The sequence below is a fragment of the Stegodyphus dumicola genome, chromosome X2, assembly GCF_044657685.1.
Source record: "Stegodyphus dumicola isolate Sdum_Otavi_A_Nest chromosome X2, ASM4465768v1".
NCBI classification, from domain to species: Eukaryota; Metazoa; Arthropoda; class Arachnida; order Araneae; family Eresidae; genus Stegodyphus; species Stegodyphus dumicola.
In genome coordinates, this window is record NC_140781.1 from 159,082,042 (window position 1) to 159,094,223 (window position 12,182).

Sequence of the window (12,182 nt, forward strand, 5' to 3'; positions counted from 1 at the left end):
TAAGTCCTTTAAGAAGTGCGGAATCAGTAATGCTCTTGACGGAACAGAAGACAACGCATTATTCGAAGAAGGTGATACTAGTGATGACGGAAACAGAAGTGATGACGATATTCTCGTTTTCGATGATGATGATAGTGAAAAGGATTTTTATGGTTTTGAAAGTGATTAAAGTCTAATTTCACGATAGGCAACGTTTTCCTTGAATCTGTGTTTTTTGTTGTTTCTGCTTTATTTTGTACTATGTTTGATTGCTTGCCGTTCATTCATTTATTCATTATTGAAATTTACATATGTTCAAAATAGCTTGCTGTTTGTTAATTTTCCTTAATAAAAATATGTTTGGTAACTGCATTCAATGATTGTTTATTTGGCTTTTACGAAATGTGACAACTAAACGAAACCATAGTTTAAGTTATTGCGGTACTGCGCTGTCGTGTGGACTATTGAAACTTTTTTTCCTTGTGTGTGGCCTTCTAAATAAGGGTGCGTCTTATATGCCAGTGCATCTTATATGCCGTCAAATATGGTATTTCCTAAATTATTATTAACATTTATGATGAAATAACAATCAGGATTCTCCAGCGGAAAATAATAGTTTCATGAAGTTTGGTTTCATTTGCACTGGAAAAACAGATTATGTACAAAATCCCCAATGCATACTTTTGTAGCACTGTGTTTTCAAACTCAGATCTGAAGTCATCTAAACTGTGGAACATTTCAGTAATTGGGATGATGGTGTAGATTTTGCAGGCCATGATACTGAATCATTGAAAACTAAAAGAGTCCAATTTGAGTCTTGAGCAACCCTCCCAAAATTGGGTTTTAGGGGGTGCCAGAATAAGTTTTAAGAGGTGCAGAATATGAAAAAAATTGAGAACTTGTGATCTCGACCGTGCTTGGTTACAGAGATCATTAGAGAAATTTCTGGGCTCCAGAACCTCAGTTTGGGTTGGTCTTCCTTGTGTTTGAGTCTTGGTGCACTCTTTCTATAGTCAGTCAGTCTTGATGAAATGGCTATGCTGGGATGATCATGAAATTTTGTTCATACTTATCATTTATTGATATCTGCCACACTAGCTCATAAGGTACATGTCTGGACTGACAGATCATTCTGTAATGATAATTAGGGGAAAATGTATGCAAACCATTTAATGCATCTGACAGTTTAATATGTTTCATTTTTCATTCCTATTTTATGATAAAATAGTTTTAAAAAGGGAGTTAAAATGAAATAAAATGTTCTTAGTTGTCGTTCTAAAACTGCATTTAAACATTAATAAAATAGCAGCTTTTACCCTGTGTAGGACCTTGCAGAAAACAAGAAAAGAAGGGGAACTTGATTCTTTCATTTCACTTGCACCTCATGATGCAGATGGATCATCTGCAACAGCTACTATTTTGCTAATGTTTAAATGTTATTTTTGCAAATCAACCCAGGACAGAAGTTTATTAGAACTGAACACAAGTTAGTTTGAAACTGTTGCATTGTATTTCATGTTTAATATTTTCGTATGATTACTTGACCCGATATACTTTCTGTCATGTGTCAAATGATGTTATTTCATTGGGAAAATGGTGATGTTTCATGTGTCATTGGGGAAATGGGTAATATTATTATTAAGAACAGTTAAATCTGCTGTGCAAATTTTCAAGCATTAATTCGTGTGCAGAATGGCAGTTTTTTTGTCAATAAATAATGTAAATAAAAATTATCTATTGCTAAATAAAATTTGACCGAGTTTGACTTTTTTATTCGATTAGTCCTATATTATTTAGCTGCATGACATTTTTCTCATGTTATGATAAACGCAATCTTATTTCATGTCTAAAGTCTTTCACAAAGGCATTCCTAGCATTATAAGTAAATTTAATGAAGTTTATAGCAAAAACCATTTGTTACCAAAAAAAGGAAGCAACTGCTATCTGTTTCTTGCTATCATTAGTTTTTACACGAGCTAAAAAAGTATGGCATTATAATTAAATGTAATTAGTGTTAAGTGGAATCTATGTTTTTTAAGGTAAATTGTCATGATTCCAGGTGGAATAGAGCTTTAAAATTCATCCAATTCAAGCAGCTTATTTCTCTTTTCTTCAGTTTTTCTCTGAAAGATTTGTCAACACTCAACGATAAACTTTAGCACTAAATAATATTTCTGAAATTTTTGAGTTTTCTATTGCATAGTGATAATTTTTTTGTTCTTTAAGTTATGAAATTCATTTCCTTATTGTTCTTTCTGTTATTTCAGATTTAGTTGTTATTATCAATGTAACCAGCTGTTTGAAGAGGAAATTATTATGTGTAAAATTTGGACAAAAACAATTTAATGCATTTATTTTATCATCCAATTGCAAGTTAAAATATATCTTTATTAAGAAAAAAGCATTAAATTTGATCTTATCGATTTAAGAACTGTGAAAAGCAAAAACTCAGAAAGTGGAAAAGAATAGGAAGCCACAGTATTGCTTTCATCCCACTTCCCTAAAAATATAAACCCAAAGGAAGCTCTGTGTGGAATCTAATTGTCAAGTATTGCAAATTGCAGTGTCGTAGTTTGAGTGGGGTTGAGGTGACAGTCTGCCTAGGCACCACTTATTGGAGGGCTGCATTTTTTCCTGTGAGATACAAATTTACAGGTGTTAATTGTAGATTATTAGGGTGGAAAAGAGAAACTGGTAATAACTGAAGAATCATGTGGTGACAGTTATCTTGCGAAATGTATTTGAAAAGTGAAATAGTTTTTATATTTGACACCGTATTTGAAAAAATTATAATGAGATTTTGATTGATTCATGTTTCCGTTATGCATTCCTTTGTCCATTAAAATTTTCGTATGGAAAATATGAATTTCAATTAAATTATGATCATAGTGGCATTAATAAGGGGAAATATTTTATTTAGAAAGAAAACTTCAGAGTTTTATTTCTGTTATTGCTAAGGAAGATGAAACAGAAAAGTAAAGTCTCTTAGCTTTTGCAATTTATTCTAACATATGAACTTCAGAATGCAATTCCATGTATTATAATACTACAGCAAATTTGCTTCATGATTGCTGAGTTATTTTTTGTCAAATAAGTTAAAAAAATAATAATCAACTTAATGACCAAGATCTACAAATAAGTATCTTACCTTTAAAATATTATTATACACTGACTAACCAAAACATTGACTGACTAACCAAAACATTGACTAACAAAACATAGCTTTCTCCACATTTTTCAATGAACTTGTTTGAATGATGTGGAGGTATGTGATTAAGTGAGAATGGTATTTAACTGCTGCTCCTGACAAGATAAGGAATCATTCTTGTACCTCCTTTTGTGAGTGATGGGAAAGCCTGCTGATCTAAGCGAATTTCATAGATGGCAGATTGTAATGGCCAAAAGACTCAGAACAAGCAGCTCTGAAACTGCATTACTGGTAGGTTATTCATGATCTGCTAATGTTAGTATTTATGCAAAGTGGATAAATGATAGTGAAACCAACAATAGATACCAAGTTGTTGGACATCCATGCATCATCAAAGAAAAAGGTCGTCGGAGATGTGTCCCTCACAGCAAAATCGGCACCAGACAGTGACCAAGTGTTTCAGAACTCACTGTTGGATATGGGACTGCACAGCAGAAGACCTACTTGTGTGTGTCTGTTGACCAAGTATCATTGTCAGTTACACCTACAGTAAGCACGGGAACATCAAAACTGGACCCATGAATAAGTGGAAGACAGTTCGGATGAATCATAATTTCTTATTCATCATGTAGAAGGTCTTGCCAATGTGTGCTCTCTGCTAGGCGAACAGTTGCTCCCCAGCTGTACAGTAGGTAATACACAGGCTGGTGGTGGAAGTATTATGCTTTGTGTGATATTCCCACGGGTGACTCTAGGACCCTTAGTTGTGGTAGAACAGACTATGAAAGCTGCAGACTATCTGAACATAATTGCATATCAGTTGCACCCTTACATGGTATCTGTCTTCCCAAATGTAAATGGAATCTTTCAACAGCAACCTGTCTCCAATCGTCTCCTAAGAAGTTGCAGCATCCATTCCAAAGCAAGTTGCAGCTGTTTTGCAGGTCAGGGTCATGCAACACATTATTGAGTAAGTGGTCATAATGTTTTGGCTCTTCAGTGTATATTGGTGTATATTGTCTTCCAAATTGCAAAGCAAAGTAAAAAAAAAAATAGTGTGCATTAAGTGAGATGCCAAATGCCAGGTCTACCCATGACACTTGCCACTGGCAGTTACTGTATGTTTTTGCAAACTGTGAAATCGCACTATTAACCATTGCTATGTTCTATATAATTGAGTATGAATGCATTTAAGGATAATTTCAATTTGTTTTGATCATATTATTTTTTAAATGTTAGTGGATGTAGTGGTATTTCATGTCCAGTTCCTATGATGATTTAGAGTTCTTTTAAAAATGGCTATAATTTTCTTATCTTTTCAGATTTTTGTTTTGTTTTAAGTGAATTTTAGAATTTTGTAAATATTTTAAAATTTTAGTTATTTTTTGTTATAGACAGTGACCTGGATTTTGATCCAACTGCAGAAATGTTAGTCAATGATTTTGATGATGAACATACTTTAGAGGAAGAAGAAGCTATGGAAAGTGCAGAAAGTGTTACTAATGAGCTCGATGATTTGCAGCGTGTGAGTATATTTTGTGATAGCTGAAAATTGCTACTGTTATGTGTTGTTTGATGATGTTTTCTCTGAATTGGAAAATTGGCTTATTACATCATTAAACCTTTTCAGTGTTATCTTAAGAAATAAATACTTATGTGTAAATAAACTTGTTTTCTTTTGTAATTGAAAAAGATTAATTTTAATAATTAGTTTTAACATATTGTTTCATCACATTCTTCCTTCACGTTCATATGGGAATTGTAGATTTGGAGTGAATAATGACGACACTTGATGAAGTATTGAAACACACTTTATTTAGCCAATATTAATCAGGACAGCTCCAAAGTCACTTTTTACAGTCGCCGAAGTTCTACACTCGCTGGAACAATCAGCGACACAGCCTTCAGGTTATCAGACTATTACGGTGGAGACAACTTCACTGCAAAGCACCAGTATGGCTCCCGACTGTGCTTGGTCGTTCTTGGAACTCCATGTACTCTCGAGACTCTCCTCGCTACAACTCACGATGCACTCGATGACACACAGAGCATAGCTCCCGACTTTTCGGTTCAGCCATTCCCGGAGCTCAACACACTTTCTCGATGATATACTAACTGTGATACACTAAGAAACTCTTTCGATGCACTCAACGGCCCACTCGGCACTCGCTGCCCGGCTGTGAACTCGACTGACTCCTCACGGACTATCTCGCCCTGACTCTGCATGTACCAGCAAGTTTATATAGTTTTTGGCTTGTGTTTGAGAACATTCTGGGCTAAACCAGTAAAAATTCATTCCAGAAGGTTCATCCATCCATGGCATGTCACCAAATGTAGCAACCCTGCCTTCCCTTTTCATTTTATGCCAACCCTTAACCTGCTTTGCGAGGAAGCTATCTTACCAGGCCTGGACATTTCGAAAACACTGCCCTCTCCCAAGGACTGCATGTCCCGGGCAGTACAATCCTTGTTCAGAAGCATAATTCGATACAAACAAAACATAATACAGTACAAAGTCTGTAATCCGGACGTCCATTATCCGGAATGATCTATAATCTGGACCTCAAAGCCACAAACTTTTTTTGTATGCTTTACGCATGCACGTTTAATGTTACGCATGCGCGTTTAGCACAAAAAAACGAAGTAACTTAAACAACTTACATTGAAAGAAAATGTTTAATAAAGTAAACAAATAAATATTAAGCTTTTTTTTTTATTTTGATACCCTTTATATCATAATTGCTCTTTATTTCATAAATTACGGTTTCATAATTTTAATTGTATAATTTCTGCATGCCCTCTTACCAGATTTAAATTGATGATCTATAACCTGGAAAAACCCTTAATCCGGAATCACCAAATTCCCGACGAGTCCAGATTACGGACTTTGTATTGTAAAACAAACAAGTAAAAGAAACAAATATTTAAACTATGTACAAGTTATATACACAAATTAAACACATCACAATTTTAAATGTTACAAATTAAATTTCAGAATGAATTTCAGTCTCAGTCTTTTCATGACGATATACTCAGGTCAAATACTTTTCCACTGCAATTCTCAGATGTATTCCTGTTTTTCAGTTCAGAGTCTAAATATTCAGACTTTTCATCCGCAGTAAGATCTGAGACAGTTTGTTCACCACTCTGTAGTTCATTCGCAGCATGCGTACAATTCGCCTTGGTATTTTTAGCAATTGGTACGTGCTTATTTTCCTCCATTTCCTGAGAACTAGTTTCGATGTTCGCACCAGGGTCATAAATAGAATCCTATCCTTTACAAGCTGAAATATTCAGGTTTAGAAGGAAGTCCTTGTCTGCTCAACCTGTACTATGAGGCACACACCCAGTTTGTGAAGTGGATGAATTTTCCTGCACTACTGGAGTACACTGCTTAAGCTGCACATCAGCTTCTCCCATCTTTGCATCACATGCACTTTCAGATGGTTCAACACTTACTGCCTGCGACTTTGTAACTTCACTCTAAGTTTTGACAAACTTAACAGTCACATTTCATTTTCTTCCACTTCAGGTGCTTGAGAATCAAAAGCTTTTTTCCTGTCTTTTATTTCTTCGTGTTTTTGTTCTTTTTCTTCAATCTCGTTAGATGTTTCACCCATCATTTCTTGATCTTTCTCAGGCAGTTCATTAGCTACTTCTTTCATTTCTTCATCCTTTGTTTCTTCAGATGCCACTTTTCTCATTTCCAGATCGTCTTTTACGGCTCCAATTTCTTCTGTAAGCACCACTTTCACCTGTTGGAGTTGCTATCGCAACTTTTCTTGGCCGACATTTATTTCTTCTTGTCGGGCTTTCTCCTCTTTCTTCTCGTCGGGCTTTCTCCTCTTTCAGTCCGGCTTTGATCTCAGCTCTTATCTCTTCATATCTTGCTTTTATCTCTTCCCGTCCAGCTTTCATTGAATCATATCCGGCTTTCATCTCAGCACATCTGGCTTTTAACTCTTTCAATTTAGATTTCATCTCTTTCAGTTCGGCTTTGATCTCAGTTTTTATCTCGGCTGTCATCTCTTCTTGCCCGGCTTTTATCTCGGCTAAGAAGTCTTCGTTTCCTCTGCAGGGGGAGTCACTGGAATTCACTTGCAAACCCTTCTTCGGACACCACTTGTTTCGTTACATTCTTCCTTTACGTTCGTATGGGAATTGTAGATTTGGAGTGAATAATGACGACACTTGATGAAGTATCGAAACACACTTTATTTAGCTAATATTAATCAGGACAGCTCCAAAGTTACTTTTTACAGTCGTCAAAGATCTACTATACACTTGCTGGAACAGTCAGCGACACAGCCTTTTGGTTATCATAATATTACGGTGGAGACAGCTTCACTACAAAGCACCAGTACAGCTCCCGACTCTGATTTGTCATTCTCGGAACTCCATGTACTCTGAAGACTCTCCACATTGCAACTAGTGATGCACTCGATGACACACAGAGCATAGGTCCCGACTCTTTGGTTCAGTCATTCCTGGAGCTCAACACACTCTCTTGTCGATGCACTAACCACGATACCCTAAGAGACTCTTTCGCTGCACTTGATGACCCACTCAGCACTTGCTGCCCAGCTGTGAACTCGATCAACTCCACATGGACTAACTATCTCGCACTGACTCTCTGTGTACCAGCGGGGTTTATATAGTTTTTGGCTTGTGTTTTTTTGCATCTGTCCATGAAACTAAATTGTCTTTGATATTACTTACCCGACTTGGTGTACAGTTTCACCAGAAACCATTCAGCACCTAAAGGCTTGATTTTGTTAAAAAATCATACTGTACAATTGCTTTATTCTTTTGGGTGTGAGTTATTCAGAAAATTACATTGTGCAATGTCAAAAACTGGAGATTTGAAATAGTCATTCATTTAATCTTATCATCACTTCCAAAGATATACAGTCAAAAGTCGTTAATCCGGACTCGTCGGGACTTCGGCGATTCCGGATTATCGATTTTTCTGGATTATAGATCATCAGTTTAAATCTCGTAAGATGGCATGCAGAAATTCTAAAATTAAAAATATGAAACCGTAATTAATGAAATAAAGAACAATTATGATTTAAAGGGTATCAAAATTTACAAAAAAAAAAGCTTAATATTTATTTGTTTACTTGATTAAACATTTCTTTCAATGTAAGTTGTTTAAGTTGCTTCGTTTTATGTGATAATACTTTCTCTTTAATTCTATAAACAGACATAATTTCTTTTTCAGTTACAAAGTTCCGCTGTTCAAGTCCCGTTAATTGCTGTGCTGAGAATACCGACTAACTTGTCAAACGAAATTTTTTCGTTTTCACTAACCTCTCTGTCACATTCTTCATGTCTTTATCCATTTTTTGGAGCAGTTCCACTTTTTGTTTGTTGGACATGGAAACATACTTTCGTTTTGTAGATCCTTTGGAAGTTCCAGCATCGGAAATTCTATTTGACATAATCGAAATTTCAGGTTTACTTTTATAAAATTGCTCTTACAGTCTGCAAAAAATAATAAGCAGAATCCAGTTCGAAGATTAAGGAACAACGCAATCATCAACATTAACTGAAATAGATAATTAGATAATTTTAGCTTATACCATCCGTTATACAAAAACGTATTCTGCGCTTGCGCACACACATATGCGCAGTCGTAAAGGTCTTACGTGCACGCATAAACGCCTATGCACATGTGTCAATGTGGCGCATGTGCAGAAAGTTTTTAGCTTTGAGGTCCGGATTATAGATCATTCCGGAGTATGAGTGTCCGAATTAACGACTTTTGACTGTAATCACTTCCAAAAATGTTGTAACTTTTACCACATTTTTCTCCTATCCTGTATAGTTAAATATGTCATGAATAACACTTAACCTACATAATAAAATATGCCATTTTTAAGAGAATTTCCTTTGAGTGTTCTTTTTCTTTACTTTCCTATGTTCATTTTTTTTTTCTTTTGATCATAATTTGACTATACAATGGTTCTGCTAGAAGTAATGCAAAATTTGGCCTAATGTTTTTATTTGCCCAATACAGATTGTCCAAATTCTACATATGGTTGGAGTCATTCTTCCTTTTTGTGACTGTGTTACTCAACATCTTTGGAAAAATTCAGGTGTTCACAGTTTTAACCCACCTCTTAACAACCAGTTTTAGTTCATTCAGATCAGTGAAGGATCACTCCTTTATATTGTCCTTTAATGGAACAAAGGATTAGATATTCAGAAAGCTCAAGATCAGGTTTGTAGAATGAATGAGAGTTGTCTATCCCGCTGAAGCCCACCAGCGGCCGAGCGGTAAAGTCGCTGAACACTGGTAGTTCGGTCCGAGTTCGAATCCTGTGAACGGGCTGGCTGCGTGGGTGTTTTCGTGGTTTTCCCCATGTGTAGCATGTATACGAGCCAGTTTCCTTTAGAAAGTCCTCCATGAAGCCATCCCTCCTCTTAGGCAGATAGCCCTCGAGGTTTTGCCATAATCACACACACACACTATCCCGCTGAATTTGCTCATAATGTGAGTTATTTCCTGACACATGAGAACATACTCTTTCATGGTGAATGTTGATTGTGTTCAGGTTCTAGTATCTTCTTTTTAATGGTTTCTTGAAATTTTTTTAGTGGGTACTGATCATAATATGGTTATGTTCCCCCCAAAAATCAAGAAGACTGATATGTTTGTTGTCCAAAAGAATCACCATGAATGTCTATGCTGATAGCTGACTCATTTAGAGTTTTTAGAAGGAACATAATGCCATTCTGTAGGCTTTATCTTTTCTCACAATTCATCTTCTATGATAAAATTTGATGAAAGACAATTTTATTGGCTTCAAGAGCTTCCTGCCAATCAGAGGAAATGTCTTTCTTTTTCTCCTGAATATCGTTTGCCAACTTATATTATTTGACAGCTGTTGAGGTAAGCACTTTGCACACTCTTTATAATAATCTAAATTTTTCATCACTATATCTTGCACTGCAATGTTACCACTGTCGCTTGTGCAAAAGTTTTATGGGATTTCCCAAATCAGTTTGATCATCTGTTCAAGATTAATATCCCTGGTTGCAGTTGATGGCCTCTCACCCTTATGATTTGCCTTCTGTATTGTTTTTCCCTTCTTTAAAGTTCATCCATCTCTGCTTATTGCTGTTGCCATCCTTATCACTATCCTACAGCTTTCTAAATGATATTGAACAAATAGCATCCTTCTTTTGTCAAGAAATTGATGATAGCAGATTCATTGTATCCATTATTAATGCAATGTGAAAAACCTTACGATTATATATACATTTGCGTAAATGAAGAATCTAATAACATGTAAAGTTAATCGATGTCAGTCAATGAAAAATATTAGGCTGATTTTTGCTTCACTTTTCATATGATTCTCATAATATAGTAAGTACTTAAAATAACAATTTAAAAGTAAAATGCAAGTATGAAATTGAAACTTTTCTCGTTTTGTAAATATTGCATTTACTAGCATATTTCTCTCAATTCTACTAATTTAACCTGTTGAAAATGAAGGGTGGGGGAATTGTAGTAGAAATCAAGAGGGAATATCATCACAGTATATACAGTACAAAAGTCCGTAATCCGGATGTCCATTATTCGGAATGATCTATAATCTGGACCTCAAAGCCACAATCTTTTTTTTGTATGCTTTACGCATGCACGTAATGCGTTTACGATGCGTGTTTAATGTATAATGGACCGTATAAGCTAGGCTAAAATTATCTTTACAGATTCAAAGGCATTTCAGTTAATGTTGCAGATTGCACTGTTCCTTAATCTTCTAATTGGATCCGGCTTATTATTTTTTGCAGACTGTTAGAGCAATTTTATAAAAATTAAGCTCCAGATATGTTAAAAAACGCTTGGCATAATTTAACGTCAGCTACCATATTTCATGGTGAGGACGATAAAGATGATAGCTGCGAATTTGAAGGTTTTCGGACATCACAAACTAAAGCTGAAATTTTCCAGTTATTGGATTTTGTAAAGAAATGTGGAGAAACGGTAATAAATGAAAATGATATAACAAAGGTTTTTCATTGCAATGACAATGCCCGAATCATCAATGTATTAACAGATGGCGAAATCTGTAGTATTGTTTTAGATCCAGAAAATATCACTTCCCTTGACACAGCAATTACAGGACTTGAACAGTGGAACTTTGTAACTGAACAAGAAATTATATTCTGTTTATAGAAGTAAAGAGAAAGTATTAGCACGAAAAACGAAACAACTTACATTGAAAGACATGTTTAATAAAGTAAACAAATAAATATTAAGCTTTTTTTTAAAATTTTGATACCCTTTAGATCATAATTGCTCTTTATTTCATAAATTACGGTTTCATATTTTTAATTGTATAATTTCTGCATGCCATCTTACCAGATTTAAATTGATGACCTATAATCCAGAAGAATCCCTAATCCGGAATCACGAAGTCCCGACGAGTACAGATGACGGACTTTGTACTGTATTATATTGTTTTCTGGAAGGAGGGGTTAAAGGAACAAATAAAAGAAAAAAGAATATGTAAATGATTATACTTATGTTTAATATTACTATATTCCATATTTCAAAGATGTTTATTTTGATTATCATTTTGTGTACTTTTTTTTAAATAATGTAATTTGCTAGAGATTAAAAATATAGCTAAATACACGTATTAACATGTTTTTGGTGACAAAGCATTTTTGTTATAGAAACACTCTTTACAAATAAAAATAACTGCATTTTGCAAGGGGAAAGGGTAATGTAAAAATAGGTTGTTTTTCCCTAAATGTTATCAAAAATAATTTATGCTTGCTAACGAATATAAAATTTCTATAGCTTAAAGAACCTCCCATAAATGTGGATATTTTTATAGTATTTAGTTATTGAAAGTTTCCATCCTTTGTTATTCGAGAAATTAAGAATTAGTTTTTTTCTTAATTGAGAGTTATGCAAAGCAGATTAGATAAAAGTATGTTGCGTAATCAGTATTCAAGATAATTTAATTTTTCCTGAATAGTGATTATATATACAGCACCATTCTTGTTTCCCTGTTTCAAGAATTAGTTCTAAATA

At 34.7% G+C, this 12,182-nt stretch overlaps 1 protein-coding gene across 3 annotated transcripts in view; it reads left to right on the top strand.

Annotated features, from left to right (window-relative positions):
- Positions 1 to 12,182, top strand: part of LOC118181660 (mesoderm induction early response protein 1-like) — a 236,979-nt gene that overhangs the window by 93,801 nt on the left and 130,996 nt on the right. For 2 of the 3 annotated variants that reach the window (XM_085808930.1, XM_085808931.1), the window contains exon 3: positions 4,522 to 4,652. In XM_085808930.1, the coding sequence (XP_085665056.1) occupies positions 4,522 to 4,652 (131 nt within the window). Of the gene's footprint in view, positions 1 to 4,521; positions 4,653 to 12,182 lie in introns of those variants that run through there. The other variant, XM_085808932.1, reaches the window with a different exon arrangement.